We start from the raw sequence: 20914 nt of genomic DNA, 5'->3' as shown, positions 1-20914 counted from the left end.
GCGCTGCGTCGTCCTCTGCTCGCTTATATCGCTCAGGTTGGGTCGCCTGGTCTCTGCTCCAGCCTCCTGTTTAAAATAAATCTGAGGGATCTCTCGCTCTCCTAAACTCGAGTCGCTTTCATGATGGAGTGGAAGCATCAGATTTTCATCAAAGTTCTATTAAGTGAAACATAGGTTGCGGGGCACCCTCTGATTGAAACAGTTTAAATTTTAATTGTGTTTTTAATTTGACATATAGTTGCAGAAAGGAATGACACTACAACGCCAAGGGGCGGTCGATTTTCTTAATTTCTCCCCGAGGAATTGATGAGTCTATCAGGCCACTAGATTGGAAACACATTAAAGCTCTCTGGTTAGGTTGTTAATTGGAACTTGATGGATAGGGGAGCCTCGGATAGGCTATGCTGATCCAATCTGCCTGACTTTTCTGTTTTCCAATAAATTACACAATTCATTTTCTAGCCACAGATTACATAAATTGTACACCGCTAAGGCGCTCTCTCTCTCTCTCTCTCTCTCTCTCTCTCTCTCTCCCTCTCCCTCTCCCTCTTCCCCCCTCCTGCTCGCTCTCCTGTTTTCGCTCTCTCGCTCTCTCTCTCCCCCGCCTACCTCTCTCTTTTCAAAATAGGGAGCCTTCCTCGCTTCACCCATCCCTCTCCCCCCCCCTCGCTCCCCGCACAAGCCTATTGCGAGATGTCATTTGCACCAAAAAACGGGCAGCATAGCCTCTTGAATGAAAATCGAAACATAATCAACGTTTATACTTAGAAAATTTATTGAGATCATTTTCTCTGGTATTTCCTTATTTTAAAGTTTGGACGCTCCATATATCATAATCCACACGTGGCAAAAAGAGGGGCGCGGGGGGGGGAAGACTGTGTTTAATATTTATCGAAGCTTGATTCGGAGATCAAACTTGTTTATGACTTCATCTGTCATTTCAAAGGGGGGGGGGACCTGCTCCCGATATTACAGGCTCTCAACAAGCCTATTTTCCAAGCGCCGCAAAAGCTGGGGAGATCAATTTTTATTAGGGAACCTTTGAAAGCTTGCTCGGGGCCACTTGAAGAACTGAACCAGCGTCTAATCTGCAGATCTCGACTCCTAAGTGTCCCCTTCTGCCTTGGGGGGGGGGGTGTTCTTCCTTTGCTAGTTGCTTCCTGTTTAGTGTGCATGTGTGTGCGTTTTAAGAGCTGGAAAAGGGGTCCATGGAAACCTGGAATATACTCACACGGTCTTAAGTTAGATGCGGGTGGGGGACTCAGACAAGAAACAGCCTTTAACGTTCTAGAGCTCCTTTTCATTCTAGGCTGTGGTGCTGTTCGGCCATTAATAGTCTTATAGAACACACACACGCTTCAATTAGTATGTAATGCGCATTATACTCCCTTACTTTAAAATATGGTAAGTCAGCGATGCTGCGTTGGGGGGCGCTCTTGCTCGCTCTGCTGAGTGGGACCCTGGTCCCTGGACGTCTGCCCTAAAGATTTGCCCCCACGGCCCCGTTGCGTTTAGGTTTAGCATGCCTGTAGCATCCTGTGCCTTCTTCAGACCTGAGAGGGAGACCAAACAACCAAACCAGGAAAGGATTCTGGGAAATGCAGCACGCCATACATTTGAGGCACACAACTTTGCCCCAAGAATTGTGGGGTATCCTGAAAGAGCAGCCAAGTCCAACATTTCCTGTTGGCTAGAATGGGCACTCAGCAAAATGTAGATGCAATAGAGAGGACTTCCTGTCAGCCCTGCAGGAGCCACCTCCCCCTGAGTGCGGCCAGGTAGAGATGGGCATAATTTTTATAAAAGGGCTGGTTATGTCCTCATCTCTATCTCTTAGTCCATCTTGCTTGCTAACCACCATCATGCATCTACTACTACTGCATCGCTAGAGAGTTGGAGTGACTTGTTGAGTTTGAGGTCAAAAGATTCAGACTCCATCACCCACCCACACGTAACTGCAACCTAAGCCTCCCTCCAAATTGCTACTGTATGTGAACTGTGAGGAAACTCTATTTTATTCTGAGAAGACTGTTTTTGTTCTATGATTGTTTTGAGAGGGATAAAAGGGGAGAACACCAGGAAAATCGAGGCTGTACCCACACATTCTGGACAGCTTCGTCAAAAAGGCTGTAGTCGCAAAAGGGGTGTACTTTGCTAAATTCACAAACGTATGTAAGGAATCATAATATCTCCTAGTTTCTGTGCACATCCCTACAAGAATGGGACCTGCAGTTTGTTAAGGGTGCTTGGAGCTGTAGTTCTGTGAGGGGTAAACTACCATTCCCATGATTCTTTGGGGGAAGCCATGTGCTACCACAGGACAAAGGCAGGGGGAAGAAGTCTCCCAGCCCACCAGGGAATGTCCTCCCCCCCCCCCCAAGGCTAAGTTCTGTAATGTGTGGAATAAATCCTCGTGCTCATCCTGAACATCCTCCCCAGCCCCACTGTTTGGGTGCAGACAGACTTTTGACCATTAAGCAGACAAGCATTAGCCCCGGAACCCCTCTGCTCAGAAGCCCCTAGCCACTGCTGCCCCAGAGCTGAGGGAAAGAAGGAGGCACTCGGGCCTCCAGGGAAATCACAATTCACAGAGCCATAAGCCTCAGTGTCATCATCTTGCTCCTATGGCTTTGGCTCCTGCTATTGATCAGTGGAGAGTCCTCGTCAAAAGGCTGCAGGAGATGCTTCCGCTCTGGGGGTGGGAAGCAAAGGCGACCCCCAAAACAAAACAAAGCAAAAAAATTAAAAATCCATATAGTAAAATGGTTGTTGGGTGAAGATGAGGCTTTCTAGGTGTCTGTTCAGGGACGTCAACAAAAGCCTCTTCGATTGTAATATCTGCTGTTCCTTCTCTCCTTTCTCCCCGCCTCCCCCTTCCTGACAGATGTGGCCATTTAACAACTTTAGGCCGAAACGGGTGTGTATAAAATGCACCCATTTAGCTCTGACAGGGCAGATTTCACGCCCTGTCTGCCCTGGTTGTAAATTCTCCTCCACCTCTTCGCCAGGCCCAATATATCACCATTTCACCCAGGGCTTTTCCTGACCTGCAGGAGCATATGCCTCACTTTAACTCAGCAAATCAGAAGGAGCCAATGGACTGGCTGGCTCCCTCCCAGGCCTGTCTGCCTGCTTGCCTTATTTATTTATTTACTTACTTACTTACTTACTACCCTTTTCCCTGACAAGACTGAATGTGGCTTACAGATAAAAATAAGAACCACTGAAAACAATAATTAAAACTATACAATTACAATAAAAAGCAGCATGTCACCAGGCCTTTTCATCAGAAGCTGTCAGTTCCCAAAAGCATGTTGGAATGAGAAAGTCTTCACCTACCAGTTGAAGGACAACAAGGAGGGAGCCAGTCCATTTCTCTAGGAAGGGAATTCCAAAGTCTGGGAGCAGCCACCAAGAAGGCCATGTTCTGCATCCCCACCAAGTGTGCCTGGGAGGGTGGTAGAATTAAGAGAAGGGTCTGATCTTCTGGTAAGGAGAGACTTTTGCAGGACAGTCAGAGCAAGGTTTATGCAGAAGCAAGCACCAGCAAGTAGTGAGTATCAGGCTTGCAGTCTCTTGAGCTTGCAGCTGTTCCTCACAGCCTAAAAAAGTTATGGGTTCTAGGTCATTATGCTCAGCTTCAGCTGAATGGGAAAGTCTAGTGTAAAGAAACACATCCCTAGAAATGGAGGGAGGGAGGGTCTACCAGCATCTGTTTGCCCCTTTCCTTTCCTGGATCCACAGGAGTCCCAGTGGTGGCTGGTGTCCCATAGACCTAGTGAGGCTACTAAGAAGTCACATTTGTAGGACTGGATTTAGACACTAGGAGCGGATATATTATTTATCTTTCCTTGCTCATGTGAATGAGATCAACAAAGTACCATCCTCTGCAGTTTGAACCCTGCATAAGCAATAATCCAGGATGCTTTAAGGCAGACTGGATTTTCCTTTTTCCCCTCTTTAAAAACAACAATCACACACATATTGTGTTGTGAAGAAATAAAAGCAGCATTTACTTACATATGTAATTGAAGCAGCGATTCCGGTAGCAAAATGAAGACAGGTTTATAACTACTATGTAAGTTACAAAAGCACAAAATGTTAGCTCAGAAATGGTGTCTGAACTGCGGAACTCAGACACGCACGTATGGTCAGCTTGGAAGCATGATGAAGAAAGAAGAGACTGTCCAGGCAGTAGTTACAGCTTCCTGCCAAGGCAGACCCAAAAAGTGATCTCACAGAGTTCTCTCTAGCAAATTTTATAGGAAAGCTCTGTGACTCACAGCCCCTTCATGTGCCTATCGGCAAAACATGAACTGCTGGTTTGATTGCAGTAATGTCTGACGGGGTGTGGTCAAGGAGGCATGTCGAAGTTCAGGTTTTCTCCCCATCCTCCTCCCTTACAAAAGTCTTGTGGACACTTAGGCACCACTGTTTTACACTTAGTACCTGTAATTGTGGAAAACATCTGGTTCAGAAGGGATCCCTGATGCCACAGCTGCCCCTCTAGTAAGAGAAAAGTTGGGCACCCTTCACTTGTTCTGGTTCTCTCCCTATCCTCCTCCTCTGCAAAGAAACAGTGGACACTTAGATATTGGAAGTCGAATGGAATCTGTCCAAAAGTCCATTTGACTTCCAAAACATTTGAAAACCAAATCACGGCTTCTGATTGGCTGCAGGAAGCTCCTGCAGTGAATCAAAAGCTGCGGAAGAACGTTCGCAAATTGGAACAGTCACTTCTGGGTTTGCAGCGTTCGGGAGCCAAAACGTATGAGTTCCAGGGCATTCGACAACCAAGGTACGACTGTATATCATTTAAATGTTCCGCCTTGTTCCAAAAGGGGTCCCTGCTGTCGCAATTTCTAGTGCGAATTCATGCCACAATAATTGCACATGGACCATTGCACTGAATTCAATGAGGATCGCTCTGCAATATGACTAGGATTGCAGCCTGAATCAGGTAGTCTTAAAACTGCAAGAGGACTGTTAACACAGGGCCCTATACACTTCCAGATCTATGGGAGAACCTTAGGCCCACCCCCCCAGCTTACTCTACAACTCCCTCACCCACCCACAAGATTGTGGAATAGAATGGACGAGACTCCACTGACACCTGCACAGGGTGAGATAATACCAGTTGTTTGCTGCTCAGTGACAGAGCACACACATTGCATACAAGTGGTCCTGGGTTCAATCCTTAGCATCACAAAGCAGGGCCCAGAGAGACCGCTGCCTGGAACGCCACTGCCTGCCCATGCTGACAGTACTGAGGTAGGTGGATCAGGAGTCTCACTGCTTTGCACTGAGTCAAACCATTCATCCAACCAGACTGATCATGGGTGGTCTCGCCATCTGTAAATGTTGACCTTGAGGTGAGGGTGGAAAGAACATGCTTCGCTAGCAGCACCAAGCAGGATTGAGCCCTCTGCTCACCTGCAGATTGGCCTGTTAGCCAAAGGTTCCTCATCCTATCTAGCTTATTATTGTCATAGATCTAGGGTACCAGAGAGATATGGAGGGAAAATACAACCTGCAGAACTGTACCAGAGAAGAAATTCCTAGATTAGCTTCTGCAAACCAGCCTGGTGGCTGGCAAACTAGATGCAAATCTATTGACAAACTGGAGATTTGGGTTGTTGCGAAGAAGATGGAGAGGCATAATGTCGCAGAAAAAAATATGTCCCTTTTGAAATCTAAAGGTGTTATGGGACCAAGGAGGAGGAAGAAGACAGAATTCCATGCAGCACTGGCTGGAGGAGGCTGCACCAAGAAACAGGGAGCCATTCTGGTGGATCCTGCTTTGATATAAGGGTTGTCCCCCCCCCCCAATTGATAGAGTTCTACCAGTTAGGCTGAACCCTTCTAACATACCCTAAGGGCTTGAATGTGTCACGACATTCAACCTGACTTAAGGCAGCATATCAAAAGTATGTATGGGGGGAGACCTTATATAAAAGGGGGGCCACCAGTAGGAAAAGTCTGGTCTGTTTAGCTGTTTAGGAAGCTTCTGAGGCCTTCTGCCAATGACTTCTCTTTTCAGCCCAGCTCCAGGAAAAAATAAAGAGAGGGGCTTTGGATTTATTTCCACTTAGCCCAAAGCACACAGGCCTGAGCAAAACCTTGTGAAATGCCCTTAGAACATAAGGGGTAGCTTAACCCCTGTGCAGTCTATCATGTGGGGAAGATCCTAGTGAGAAATACCAGAGAATTGCTTTTAAAGCCAAGGAAGCCAAATGTTGAAGTATATTTTTTAAAAGATTTTTATTGGGGGAAAGGGAAAACAGGAATAAAAAAGGAACAGGAAGGCAACAAATCACACACAGAGATTTTAAATGAAATCAAAAAGCCAATCTAACTTAGCTAGCTTGAATTTTATGTGCTTCCCCAGACTTGTAATTCAGAGCATGTGCAGAGTTCATTGCGGAATACATGGTTCTAAATCAGCAGGGCAAAATGATAAAAACAAAGCTTCACTTGTTTATGAAAAGTAGAGACCAGAAGCGGCCTGCCTCTGACAGAGGGAGGCTGTTTTGTGATATCTGGGCCTGTCAAAAATTTATTTAAAGGCTAACTGCGCTGCCCTAATGACCCTGAGCTTACATTACAAAAGGGCTAGAGACAGTTCTGACTAGCTGGCCCATTAAAAAACAACAACAACCTTGGAAACCTTATTGGGAAATAAAAGACAGGAAATCTGTCTGTTGCAGACCAGAGGAGTGGTCTGATCAGAAGACACTGTTGATCTATATCAGAAGATAAAGTTTGTTACAGCCTCTCAGACAGAAAATCCCAGACACATCTCTCCTGTTCCCTGGCAGTAAACATACCAATAATACATAATTAACAATTTGCTGCCCTTTCATGACATTGAAAACCAACTGTCTGAAGCCGTTCCATCTACCTAATGGTAGCCTGGCCCTGAACAGAATAATCTTGGTTGGGATAGGGCATGAAGTGACCCTGAGACTTCCTGTGTGCTGATTATGGTCTGTATCACTGAACTATGAAAATACACCTCACCCCCTCAATTTTCAGAGGTGCCAACTTTTCCTCCCAGGCAGCAGAGGCCAAAGGCAGTCTGGAACTGAGGACTTTTCTCATAGGATAGCTTTCTATGGCTTTAGGAGAAGGTCTTTCCTTCTCTCAGAAATTCTGGAGCTGGGAACTCTGGGGATTGAATCGGATAGTGTTCTGCATTGTAGAGCGAGTATGTGCTTTGCTATTGAATAATGACTCCTCCCAACAGAACATGCACATATCAGAAAAATGGCGCAGAACTGGAAATCAGTGGGCTATCATTGTACTGTATTCTGATGCAGCATATATAGAAAGAAACAGGGGTTCAACTTGAATAAAATATTGGGGGGCAGTAAGCCCTGCCCTGCATAATCGATCTCATGACACGGTGTATGGACACTATTTGAATGGCAACGCCCATCAACTTTTGTGAGGGCTCAGCCTTGACCCCTAGGAATTGGCTCCTATGGAAAGGAAAGGGAAGAACATGTTGGAGGTGCTGTTGCCTTGAAGTTCAAATAGAGGCTAGAGCAAGAATCCACAATGTTATGCCTGTGGGTACACGTGCACCCACAGTGGCCTTCTGTGCTGCTAACAGAGTCCCCTTCCCCTGCTGAAAATAGGCTTGAAACAAGTATTCTGTTGTAGTCAATCAGGGTTGCTTGTGGTGGGTGCTTGTTTGCTGTGTGTTTGCAAGTGCGTGTATAGCCCAAGACAATGTCTCCAGTTTGCAGATGTGCTCACAAGCCCAAATAGGTTCTTGAACCTAGCATAGACTCTTAACAAGCTAGAAATAATCTTGAGGAACTTTCACCCCCACCAGAGAACCATGTTGGTGGGGAAAATACTAGGCCCAAACGTGTAATAAGGGGTTATCTACTCTAAGGGTTATCTTGAAATTTAAGAAAGAAACCAAGAAGGCAACCAGAGGTGGGGAAAAATTGTACTAATGAGTGATTTCATCTACCCTCACATTAACTAGGGAAATGAATAATTGGGTTATGATGAAGAAAGAAGTGATTCCTGAGTGGTTTCCAGGATTTGATGGAAGTATTGTCAAGCCATTTGGGAACGGTGACCACAGTGCTATTAAATGCAACATATACAGGAGTGGAAACTTGCCCACAAAGTCCAACACAGTCACATTTCATTTCAAAAGAGGAAATGAGGGGATTCATTAAAAGGAATTTGAAAGGGAGGGTCAGCAGGGTCAAATCCCTTCAGGAAGCTTGAAGGTTATTTAAAACCACTAAAACAGAAGCTCAGGCACAATGTATAGCACAGACTAAAAGTGCAATCCTATACATGTGTTCTCAACCCCTGGGACATCAATAGGACTTACTCCCAGATAAATGTGCATAGGATGGCAACCTAAGATCATTAGGATGTCAATGCTGTTAATAAGGAGGGCAATGGAAACGTTGAGAGGCAAGAAGGTTTTCTTTTTTTTTAAAAAAGGGAATTTTTTCCCAGATGAGAAGAATTGGAAGGAGCACAAACTCTCAATAATAAGATAATGTAGTAAGCCTACAACTTACACTTATTTAACTTATGCCCCTTCAGCTTTACGCACTTGGATTTTTGTTGTTTTTGTTTTAAAGTAAAAAGGGGGTGGGCATCCAGAGAAAATGAATTTGGCGATTTCACATTCCACTGCCTCAAGTGTCTTTTGACTATACACAGTTATGGTTTTAGGCGTCATCCCCAAATTGTAACCCCTGTGCATGTTGTGGGCTTACTGTACACACATAAACAAAGAGCCTGCAGAACAAAAAATGAGATGGATGTCGCCAAACATAATGAGTTATAGCCAGAGCTGTGCAAAGGAACTTGTTCCGTCAGTGCAAGGATTCATGCTTGCACACTGGGATTTTTTTTGCTCTCCTGCATCCCTTATTCTGTTTTTCGGGGTTCTCCTAATCCTCTGGAGCAGATTTGGGGAGTCTGTGGGGCATGTGAGTGGGAGGAAGTTCTGTTGTGCAAATGTAAATCCTTGCACTGATGGAATAAGTGTAATGGATACTGCCCCTTACAAATGAGCTTCCCACCCCTTTTCTTTTTTACATTAGTAATAGGAAACCAGATAAGGTAGGACCATTATATGACAAAGGCGTGAAAGGGTCACTTAAGAAGTACAGGGAGATTGCAAGGCAGGATAGTTAGTTATCTACATTAGTCTTTATTGCAAAATATGTTGGACAAATACCCACCCTAGAAAATTATGGGTTTGTCAATCTTACTTGTTTCTCAAGTAAATGGGTTCAAAGCATGATTAAAGAAATATTTGTTAAAACATGTAGAACACAGGTAGGGAAACTCTTTCAGCCTGAGGACCACAGTCTAGGAGTAAGTGGGTCCAGAGGCAAAGTAGATGGAACAATGAGTTGGCTGGATTCTACACATTTTCACACCTAATTAAGCCTCTATCTAGGCAAGCAAGAGACACTATCAGACTTCAAGAACACATGTTTTTGGACCCAAATTTGTAACTCATCATACGAGTACAGCAGTAACCATGAGTACATGTGCCCCAGTAGAAATATCCACCTGCCTCAAATGCCTGGTGGAATAAATAAATGTGTCTTGAACTGATGGCAAGCCCTTCACAATGAGGATGGTTGACACGCTTCTAAGGGAAGGGAGTTCCACAAACATGGACCACCACGAAGATAGCCCCAACTCCAGCCACCAGGCCAACACTCGTCAGCGATGCCATGATAAAATCTTCTTTTGCAGAGCTGAGGGCCCCAGTTAGCATGAAGACACACTCTTTTAAGTCTTTGGGCACAAAGTCGTTATGGTCTTTATAAGTCAACATCAGTACCTTGAATTCAGTATTCAGTGGGATTTACTCTTGTGTTAAGTCTGCACAGGATTGCATAGAGAACTTCAGCATGCAAACATGCTACTAAGAGAGCAGAATCATCCTAGCACATTTTCAAAGAAAAATCTGAGAACATAGCTATTAACAATCTGTGCAGGATAACAATCTGTCTCAGGGCAGAGGGACAAGAGCAGCTGGTAGAATCTCTTTTGGTTTAAGGTTGACAACTCAGTTTTTGCACCGGTTTGGGTTGGAAAGGGATATTCCATCTACAGCCTCATGACAGGGGATACACATGCCCCAGATCACTTACTTCTTCCTTAAGGCCCTTGAGTTACTACTGAACTAGCCCTGTTAGGTGCCACTAGTCTTCCAGGTCCTATTTCTGTCTTTGCTTGCAGGCAAGGTAAATAATGGCATATCCCTCTGCTCCTTAAATCCAGTGGAGATTCTAATCTGTATAGGTGACTGCCAGCAAAAGGCCCAGTGGGTGATTATTGACTATTCAGACCTTTTAATTATTTGCTCCTTATCAAATCTGGTTCTGGAACAGGAGGGTTAGTGGTAGATGTGCCCAAGTACACTTTAGTCCTCCCTCACATTGGGAAACTCACAATTAGAGCAAATCCTGCTATCCACCCAGTTATATTTATAAGCCGGCAAAGTCTTGCCAATTTTTTCCCCTGGCTGGGTTTCTATGCCTTTAAGAGCAGCAAGGGAGGCTGAAATGTACAGCGCAAAGCCTATGCATGTTTACTCAGAATAAAGTCCTACTGTATTCAATGGGTCTTACTGCTGAGCAATCCTGGTTTAGGGTTGCAGGCACGTTAAGTAGGTGGGAGCTTCACCTGTAAAACTGCTACCTGTTATACAGCTTTATAGGCTTGTGTGTGTGTGTGTGTGTGTGTGTGAGAGAGAGAGAGAGAGAGAGAGAGAGAGAGAGAGAGAGAGAGAGAGAGAGAGAGAGAGAGAGTACAACGTGGCAACCTTTAATCCAGAGAATGGTTGTAAAGGGTGATATTGTCCATAGAAAGGTCTCCCACTTTACGCATCTGTCTACATAACGCGCGTTTAGTGACAGCGGATAAGGCATGCAGGTTGGTAAATTATTCCGGATCGATGGCCTAAGATAGTGTGATGTCACAAAACCGGGAGGCTCGTTCTGCAAAGGAGCTGGAGAGAAGCGGCTCTCTCTCTCTCTCTCTCTCTCTCTCTCTCTCTCTCTCTCTCTCTCTCTCTTCCCGGCCCCTTCTCTCCGGGCAGGCTTTGGAGGGAGCAGCCTGGGCCGGCTGCGGAGCTGAGTGAAGGACGATCCCTTACATTGTGTTTCAGTGCGGGGTCTTTCCGGGTTAATGAGCTGACATCATGATTAAAGCTGACCATTTGTAATGTGTCTGGAGCCTGTTGAAAAGCACTGAAAAGGTTAATGCGGTAAACCAGGACAGCACCTGCCCCGCACGAGGAGGGGAGGAGCCGGGCCACTTTCCCTAATCAATTAGCCCCTTAATGAGTCTATCCAAAGTAGTTAAGGGGAGTGAATGATCGTGCCGCGGCTCGCTCGTCATCTCGCTATCCCTAATTATTTTATAAGCACTTGATTCAATATGCCGAGGCCTAACACGGGGGCTGGGAGTTAATGAAAATGTCATTTGGAAACGTCTTGACATTTGTCTGTATTGATCGGAATCTTGCTTTTATCTCTCATTATGTATTTTGGGGGAGAGAGAGGAAGGGGATAATCAGCCCATTAAGAAAGCCCATCGGGGGGAAGAGGGGGAACCCAGACCTGAAAGAGGACCGAAGGAGAAGGGAAGACGTTGACTCTCAGGTCTCATCTCCCACGCCACACAAAAAACGCTTCCAGGGCTCTGCTCTCCCCCTTTCTCCGAGTTGGGTCTGGGCAGAAGAGGGGTGGACACTATGACGGAAGCCTAGTCTTGAACCTCGGAGGATTGACGCACCATCAGCGTCCATTGTTCCAGGACTCATCTTGTAAGAGCAGAAGTGGCAGCAGCGGTGGAGTGGGAGTCAGTCCCGCTGGAAATCGAATTCCGCTCTGGGATCCCTTCTCCACTTCCTCGGATCCCAGCTAAGCGCGGGCTTGCGACGCAAAAGGCGTACTGCACACGCTCAGAGGCGCCCTTGCATTCCTTGCTGCGTCACCTTTTCAGAACTGAGCCCTGGCGCAGATCTGAGTCTAGAGAGGATTGCCGAGCCTAGCCCCCTGGGAGTAAGCCCCATTCAAGTTCAGTGGGACTTACTTCTGGGTAGACATGGCTAAGTTGTCCCAAAGATCATTATGGAGCCTCCAAAGGGCTGGAGCAGCATAGGTCGGACATGTCAGGATCATAACCGCACCAGTCACCAACGCAAACAATGACCCAATGAGAAATGTGGGAGGATATCCTGAACCCCAGAGCAACGTTAGGAGTCGGAAGGGGTAAAACCATCCTGAATGTAATTCTATCTTACATTGCACATAAACCATAAATATGGACCTTCTGCAGTACTTATGAATGTAAAATGTTGAGATCATCCCCAAAATCTGTTGACAGTGCCTAGTCTTGAAACAGTTCCTTTGAGCATGTGAAGAGTGACCTATCGTCACTCTGTAATCATAAATAACCCACACACAACTGGAATTGATAGCAAGGACTTCCACAGTCTGGAGTGTGCCCATAACCCCCAATACCGCTTATTTAGACAATGAGCACTGAAAAAACTTGGCCATCGCTTCCAATATGCAAAGCTTATGCAGAGAGGCATTTGAACCCAGACCTTCCGCCTTTTGACCCAGCGTGCAATCCAGTAAACCTGTTTGAAAGGGAATATCGTTTCCCCCCAACTTTGGGGATTTCATGTGGTGAATAGTAACTGTTCGTGCGCTCATTATTTACTCATTGTAAAACCCATTCTGTTATGCAGCACGGTTTCAAAATTCAGCAGATCGAAATTTGCCCCGCTTCGCTGTTGCAGGTGATGCGGTTCGAATCCTGCCGAACTGAATCCGTGGCTACTATAAATCACGTTCCACACCAAACTCAGTAATCTTCCTTCCTTCTCACTCTGCCCTGGTACGTTCCAAAAGAATAGCAAAACTTCCTCTAAGAGCGAACGCGGTTGGCGAGGGCAAAAGGGGCCAACAGTGGACACTGAGAATCAGAGACATGCCCTCATGCTCGGGGAACCGGGGCAGCCTTGCGGGAGATAGTTGATAGATGTACCCCCTTCAAAACTACAAGTCTCAACATGTTCCGGAGTCACGAAATGTTGAGTCAGATGCAAACGGAGGAAAAGACGCACGCGGGCGCGCAGATGGGTTCAGATAGGGAGAACTGAAACGGCCTCCTGGTGAAGGGCTCCGCTGGCTGGCTGGCAGTCTGAACAGAAGCACTTGCCCTTCGGAGGTGAGAATACATTTGCAACACTTTGTTGCAGGACCCACTTTTCCAAATAAAATAAAAAGGAACGGCAGTGCTGTTTTCACACTATGTTTGACAATCCCCAAGCAGGGAACTTGAGGAATAAGCGGTTCGAAGATGTCGACGGTGGCTGGGGCATTCGGGAACCAACCGCTTTGGATCTGCTTCATCGAAAATATAAATTGCCCTTTCAACTACTGGCAACATTGACATCGCTTTTGCTCGCTTCTTCCTCCTGAGCTGGTGAATCTCACGCAGATAAAGCACGGGAAGCAGACAACCGGCTCTTGCTCCACGGCGGCGTCTTGCGTAAATCATTAAAACAGGCAAATGTTGCATTATGAACGTGCTCTTTTCATTAAGACACCTGCCTTCACGTGCCTTCCCAATGCGATTGGATGGCTTTCCCAGCAAACAGTGGACGACTCTCGTTTCGTTTCTGGTTTTTTTTCCTCAGCCCGTCCCCCCCTCCAAAGGAAAGTTTCTGAAAACTTTTGGAGAGAACGATTCTCTCCCTCTCCCTCCCCCACCCCTCCACCCACTTTTTGAGTGCGATCAAAGCTGTACAAGCCCAGAGGAAGCGGGGCGATTGTATTACAATCATTGGAAGGCATTTATGTCAATCCTCTCAGAAAGCCTAAATAATTGCTTATTGTTACATACGTCGTATATATCTATATATACCCTGCGCCATCGGGATGGATTACATCCCATGGGGAAGATTAGGGATGTACCTGCATGAGTTTGGGAATGGGAAGGTATTTCTCAGCTTGTATTGCAAGCGGTCTCTCTCCCCCCCCCCGCGCCCCCGCCAGCTTTGCTGCGCGCTCCTTGCCTGGGCAGCTTGGCGCCAGACAACTTGAATGCGCGCAGTCTTTTCATTTCGCTTGCAATCTCCCATCCGTGGAAAAGCAGGGGCTCCCCCCCCATCCTGCCCCCCTTCTCCCAAGGGATGCAGATGAGTGACCGTCCCGTTGGGCTGAGGGTTTAAACAGCAAAGCGAAAACATTGGCTTTCATCCATGCATGGGTGTCTCCCCCGCTTCTTCTTCCCCGATTGACATTGCTAGACAAGGTTTTTCGGGGGCTGCGCGGGGGATAAAAAGTGAAGATAATGAAAGCGCCAAGGATCCGTTGTTAGAATGCTGCCCTTCTGGTTTAAATACCAGATCTCTTTCCATAAGCTGTTTAATGCCAAGCCTCTTAGCCTTCCGCCTGAGCCCCAAATGCTTGCAGAGCCAGACTGGAAATGAATGAACACAAATACACAAGTGCAGCGGGGCGTGTGTGCGTGTATTATATACCTGTATATATAATCTCTGAGGACTGTTGCATGAGGAGAATACTTTGTTTTAGGAAACACATATTGTGTACTAGCCCAATGAGCCATATACTAGGAACGTCGTCTTTTCCCCTTCTGTCTCTCCTATTGGTAGGAGAGGAGACGTCTAAGGTAGAGTTGCTTAGCCACTTGCTGAACCACTGGGAATAGTTTAGGACCCGTTTGCTCTGAAAGTCAACCCTGCTGGTTTCAGATTATTCAAGTGTGCTTCAGAACCCAGCCTCCGATCTCAGGACTTATTTTATACAGGCATTGTCAGCTACTTAACACCTTGGCAAAATGTTGGCGCGAATCAAACGCCCATATCAGATTGCTAAACGGTGTGATCATCCCAAAGCCTCATTTCGTTATTTAAGGCAACAAACTGAGGCAACTTCGATTTACCCTAAAGGGTTATAAATGATAAGGGCCAACGCTGGAAGGGTGGATTGGACACACATCAAACCTCTGCGGACTTTTAGCCCCGACTAGACCGTGGGTTTAATAATAATAATAATAATAATAATAATAATAATAATAATAATAATAATAAATCTGGTCCGCTTCCTTTTTGTCTGTTTCGACGAGAAGGGGCAATCCGATCACGTCGGTTTCGGTGGCCCTGCAAAGTCGGCGGCTGACAGCGTTCTAGAATTTTGAAACTTTCCGGGGCAGCCTGGCTGCCTGTGATTGGCCGAGGCGGATGTAACCTCCATGCAAATGAAGCCACGCCACCCCGCCGCCTGGAGATCAATAGAGATCTGAGAGAGAAAGGAGCATGCATTCAGGCTCGGCAAGCTCAGGGAAAACCTGCCAAGGCACGCCAAAAACACCCCCCCAAACTGGTCCCCCCAAAGGCAGGCGAGGTAGCCAAGCCCCCCAGGCAGCCCCCGCACCCTCCGACGAGACCCCCTGTCCCCAGCGCGCCTCTAAAGCGAGAGCTGTTCTCTTGTTTCTTATGAGCCCAGGATGAGCAACAAAGAAGACCCGAGCAAGTGTTGTCCCGCAGCACCTCCGCTCTCCACTTTCACCATCCAGTCCATCCTAGGCAGCGGCACCTCGGAAGGAGGCAGGGAGCCCAGCTCCAAGCAGGCAGCCTCCGCCTCCGCTTGGCCGAGCAGGAAGAGGAGCCTCTCCATATCCTCCGAAGAAGAGGAGCCGGATGAGAACTGGAAACACCCCGCTTGCTTCTGCCCCGACTCGCATGGTCCTAAAGAAACGTGCCACAAACACCACCAACCCATCAGTTTCACGTGTCTCAGTAAGTACTGGACCAAGGGGGAGGAAAAGAAAAGAAAAACCATTCGAACCTTCCTTTACTTCCTATTTAGGAAGGATGATATGTAGGTGCATCTTATTATATTGGCGGACCGTGTTATTAGGAAGAATGCAGCGTGTTGTGTGTGTGTGTGTGTTGAAAAAAACAGCTTTGCAAGTCACCACTGTTTTATTTGAACAGCAGTCTTTCTGATCGCCGGGCTTTTAGCGGGCGAAATTAACCTAGATGACATCAGGGATGGAATAGGTTGTGGGAAGCCCGGCGAACAGCGGTTTGAGCTTTTCTGCCAATGTATAGGGTGCAGTTTTCAAGCTCTCTCAATGCTATTTGTTTTGGTTGTTTTTAAAATCTGTATTTGTTTCCTTTTGTGCGTGCTTAATTCGGATGTCATACAGATTAAGGGACCCTTTCGTTTTTAAGAGACATGTTATTATCTTATCATGCCTTTTCCGTCCAGTCTTTGGGGAGATCACTTCTTTATTATGATGGATAACGGTGATCTCTCCCCCCCCCTCCCCGCACTCACCCCAACAAAAAGGCAAGAGAAGCCGGAGGTTTTTCGCAGGATTCCCGAATACATAATGTATGAAATGTTAAGATATAAAAAGTCAAGTTCTCTCGATTCAGCAGGAAAAGGGTCGTATTTGAAAACACGGCACGCCCTTGCACCGCGTTGACCAAGAATTCAGATTGAATTCGGTGGCGCTTACAGAAACTCCCCCCCCCCAAAAGAAAGTATGAATACGGTGGCAGCTTTAAGCTGCACTCCTAAATAGAATAACTTACCTGGGAGTAAATCCCATTAAACTCAGCGGGGCTTAGTTTTGAGGTGGCGAGTATGAGGTTGCGCTTTTAGAATTATAACCGAGAATGAACTGGATTGTAAAGGCTGCACTTGGAAACAGACTTACTCGTGAGCGCAGCACCGATGCGAAGGAGGACTGCTCTCCTGTGAGGTGCATTGAAGTTTTTGCCTGACCTTGAAAGGACTTCATAAATTCCAGTTGCAATTCGTTTATAGAATGATGATAAATATTTTCTTAGGAAGATATGGAAGAACTGGAGCTCTGGAACAAGCAGTAACCGACTCCCTGGGTTTAGTGTTTGGTGGGATTCGTATATTGGTGTCGGTGGGTTGTGGTGTCTGTGTGTGTTTGTTTGTGGGGAGGGACACATGGCCATGCCAATCTGATCCGAAAGGCATCTCCACCCCCCTTCCTTTTTTAATTTCTCCCTCCAAGGCAACCCGAAGGGGAACGGCTCGGCGATCAGTTCCGACCGGACGCCGCCTTTCCTTTCTCCGTCCCAGCCGGACTTCAAGGAAGAGAAAGAGAAGCACTTCGGGCCGGGCTCGCCGGCTTCGTCGGAGCGGCAGCGGGACAGCGCGGAGCGGCAGGCGAGCTCGGCCAAGAAGAAAACGCGCACGGTTTTCTCGCGGAGCCAGGTCTACCAGCTGGAGTCCACCTTCGACATGAAGCGCTACCTGAGCAGCTCGGAGCGCGCCTGCCTGGCCTCCAGCTTGCAGCTGACAGAGACCCAGGTGAAAACCTGGTTTCAGAACCGCAGGAACAAATGGAAACGGCAACTCTCGGCGGAACTGGAGGCGGCCAACATGGCCCACGCCTCAGCCCAGACTCTCGTGGGGATGCCCCTGGTTTTCAGAGACAACTCCCTCCTCAGAGTGCCGGTTCCCAGATCCATCGCCTTCCCAGCTCCCTTATACTACCCAGGCAGCAATTTGTCGGCCTTACCTCTTTATAATCTCTACAACAAGATCGACTATTGAACTGACGCCGCCGTCTCCACCCACGACCTTTTCTTCACCCGCCCGCCTGTTATTCATAGGAAAGGAGAAATGTGCTTCTTGCATTGTTAAGAAATACACCATGTGTATTCATTATTATGATTTTTTTTAAGGGGGGGAACCCAGGCCATTTTATTTATGGGAATCCTCTCTGGGTTAGTTTTGTTCTGCTTGTTTTCTAGACGGCCCTAGAGAATGTGTCACTTCCAGCCCTCTCTCCCTCGAGCCCCCTCCATAACCCATTTTCTTTAGTGTGTCCTTTTCTGACATAATAACAAAGTGACTTTCCGACCTCGAGCAGAACAGGAAACCCAACACATCAACTCACTTTTAGAAAGAACCGCGCGGCTCTGTCTGCGTGTGCGCGCAGGTAGGATAAAAACAGGGCGCTGGAGTGGCCAGCCATTTTCGAGTCTCCCCTCGCCCGCCCCCACCGTTCCTTTTTGCCCTGAGTATTAATTCTATCTGCGGGAAATAAATAATAATAATAATAATAATAGTGTATTTCAGATCTGTACATATTTTTAAAAGAAAATAAAGCATTTTAAACATCGTTGGTAACATGGATCAGATTGCTTGTGTATTTCAGTTGGCGTACCTCCCCGCCCCTAAAAATAAAATAAAATACATGTATTTGGGTTTTAGGTGTGAAAAGTTGGATGCGTTCTGCCCTCTGGGCCCCTCTCGCTGGAAGTTTGAAAAAAGAGGAAAGTTTCATCCGTGCAACGATGGGGGCTTCTCTCTCGTTGAGGTCGCAGGAAACCTCGATTCATCTCCAGCTGCGCTCCTGTCCAAAAACTGTAGCTAATGTCACAGCGAAATAAATCCAAGAATAGACGGGGAGCATTGATCAAAATAAAGCTGAAATATTGATATATTCGCCATGCTGACAACGCTGCCATTCCACGTTGTTTATAGGTCATACTGAAAAGACTGGGGTTTACTTCCTCCTGCTGTTAGGATCAGGATTAAAGTCAGGAGAAAGACATGCAGGAAGTTTTAAACTTCTTTCAGACTATTTAAGATCACCATTGTCATTTAGGGATATTTAATAAATAGCCATTTCTGTATGGGCTCAAACGATCAAGAACCGATATTCCACACACCTTTTTTTAAAAAAAAAAAAAAAAGTTCAGGCTACACAGTCCATTACTACTAAATCCAGCTGTAGTTACTGAATTTACACAGGTAAAACGCAGAGGCAGGCAGTCCCGATCCTAATGGTTTTTATTTGTAATGGGGGTTCTGTTCACGTCAGGGGAACTTCCCTTCCCTTCTCACTTCCGCCCCAAAAATGTTCCCTGGGTCGCTGTCCTACCATCCCGAGTCTAAGCACATCTCCCAAAACTCTTAGTAGTTGCTGAGGTGAAAAAGAGGGAGACTCGAAAGAAAGGTCCGCTGAGTTCAGTGAGACTTACTCCCAGGTAAGTCTGTATTGGACTGCATCCTTATTTAGGAAAAAAAATCCATTGAAAGCGGCCCGATTTTCCGCTTAAGGTGCCAATTGGCTTAAATCGTTTTAACTGGCTTTGGATCTGCGCTGTTTAGAGGCATGCTACGTGATTCGCATCCAGCTCATTGATATTAACCGCAGCGCCACTTCTACTTCTGTGCCCTCCATCGTAAAACCACAGATGGGGCGCGTTCCTCTTTCTCTTCCTCCTCCCCCTCATTAAAGTGAATGGAAAATATAAGCTTCTACACTGCAGATCCGGGTAAAAGCTTGCAAATGTCAAACGCATTCGGATCAAAGCGGCTCGTGTATATAGTTATTTGAAAAGAAGATGAACGTCCTTTATTAAGCGATCGGAGCTGACAAGTGTTTCCGGAAATGGGCTTTCTTCCTAGTTTGAGGTGTATTCTGTTAAATGCCAAGATCTCATGCCAGCTCCTTTTTAAATAGAAATGTGACATTATAACCAAGCCGTGATTGATCTGAGCGTTCACCCCAGCGCTGCAAAACACCTGCAGCCTCGGATGCGCCGAGAGGAGGAAGCGAATCGTTTAAACAAAAAGTAAATACTTCATCAAGTGTTATTTAAATTGCAGGCGCCGTTACGTGGTTTATCACAGCCACCTGTTCCTTGGTTCGCTCAGGATCTTATAGAGAAGACTATTTAAAATGCAATAAGTAACCACAATCCAGCTAAAATTACATTTACGATGTTTTAAAACGGAGAATTGGGTGGGGGGGATAACGCTCCATATGGCCCGTGTAAAAAATAAGCTCGGGATACCCGGAAAATAATATTTTTGAAATTGTTTATCTGAACCATTTTCTCAAAAGCCAACGAGGGTAATTCCCTATTAAGTGCATGCACGGACCTTTTATATCAGAAAAAAATGAATTTAGGGCAACCTGGTCCTTCTATTTTAAACAAACAAAAGATCTAGATAGAGCCTAGGAAATTCATTATTTATCCTTGACCGCGTAAGTTCCACTGTAATGCACGGGAGATATTTCTAAAAAGTTTTCATTATGATCAAGGTTGTGTGTGAATATTTGTAAGTAAATAAAAAAGAAGTTGTTTTTCAGGCTCTCAGTGGTGATGAAGTGTTATTCATATTGCCAACAAGGACTGTTTCCAGTAGGAGTACTTAGAATTAGTGCCCTTCCAATCTTTTCCGCCTCTTGAATTCAGACTATTACTACTTTCAGTTTCCTTGAATGTTTCGGTTTTGCCTCACTATACATTAATATCGAATACAGCTTTCTCGGTAAAAACATACCCCAAAACAGATGATTCGAATTAAAGTGGAATTTCAGTACAAGTTTATTGGATTTTAAATGACCCCTCTCTGTCACCCACATAGCAATAGCATCACAGACGTGCATGGTGTTTGCATATATTCGGTTTGCATAACTCAGATCCGTCGCCCATCTCAATCGCACGCAGTGAAGCAAAACAAAACAAAAAATCGTTTTGGGAAGAGCAATGGATGCATTTGGTGTTTCCATGCAATCCTTATCCTCGCATTGCAAATCGTATTGCTAATCAATCCTGTGCATTATTGCAAACCTTGGAACTGGTCCAACACACCAGGAGATATTTAAAAAGTGTTTTGTAGGCCAGTGGCGATACAGCGAAGAGGCAGAGGCAGTTTGGCTCTTCTATGGAAGCGTGTTCAGCCACCGCAGGATAGTAGAGGAAACTATGGCCGAGCTTAAGTCAACGACATAGCGGCCCCCAGGAGTTAGTATTGCACAGATCTCGTTGTTTCCATCACTTTTTAAAGGGTTGCAATCC

General features: G+C 46.1%; 1 protein-coding gene across 1 annotated transcript in view; it reads left to right on the top strand.

The window, feature by feature from the left end:
- The window catches only part of HMX2 (H6 family homeobox 2), a 35918-nt gene extending 17786 nt beyond the window's left edge, over positions 1-18132 (top strand). Inside the window, exons 2-3 of the mRNA XM_083505517.1 lie at positions 15552-15844; positions 17104-18132. Of these exons, the coding sequence (XP_083361643.1) occupies positions 15552-15844; positions 17104-17648 (838 nt within the window). The 3' untranslated portion in view covers positions 17649-18132. The remainder of the gene's footprint in view (positions 1-15551; positions 15845-17103) is intronic.
- Positions 18133-20914: the final 2782 nt, after the last annotated feature.

This window comes from Podarcis liolepis (genome assembly GCF_965112155.1).
Source record: "Podarcis liolepis genome assembly, chromosome: 5".
Taxonomy (NCBI): Eukaryota; Metazoa; Chordata; class Lepidosauria; order Squamata; family Lacertidae; genus Podarcis; species Podarcis liolepis.
The sequence above is the reverse complement of the archived record's forward strand: the minus strand, read 5'-3'. Positions and strand labels throughout refer to the sequence as shown.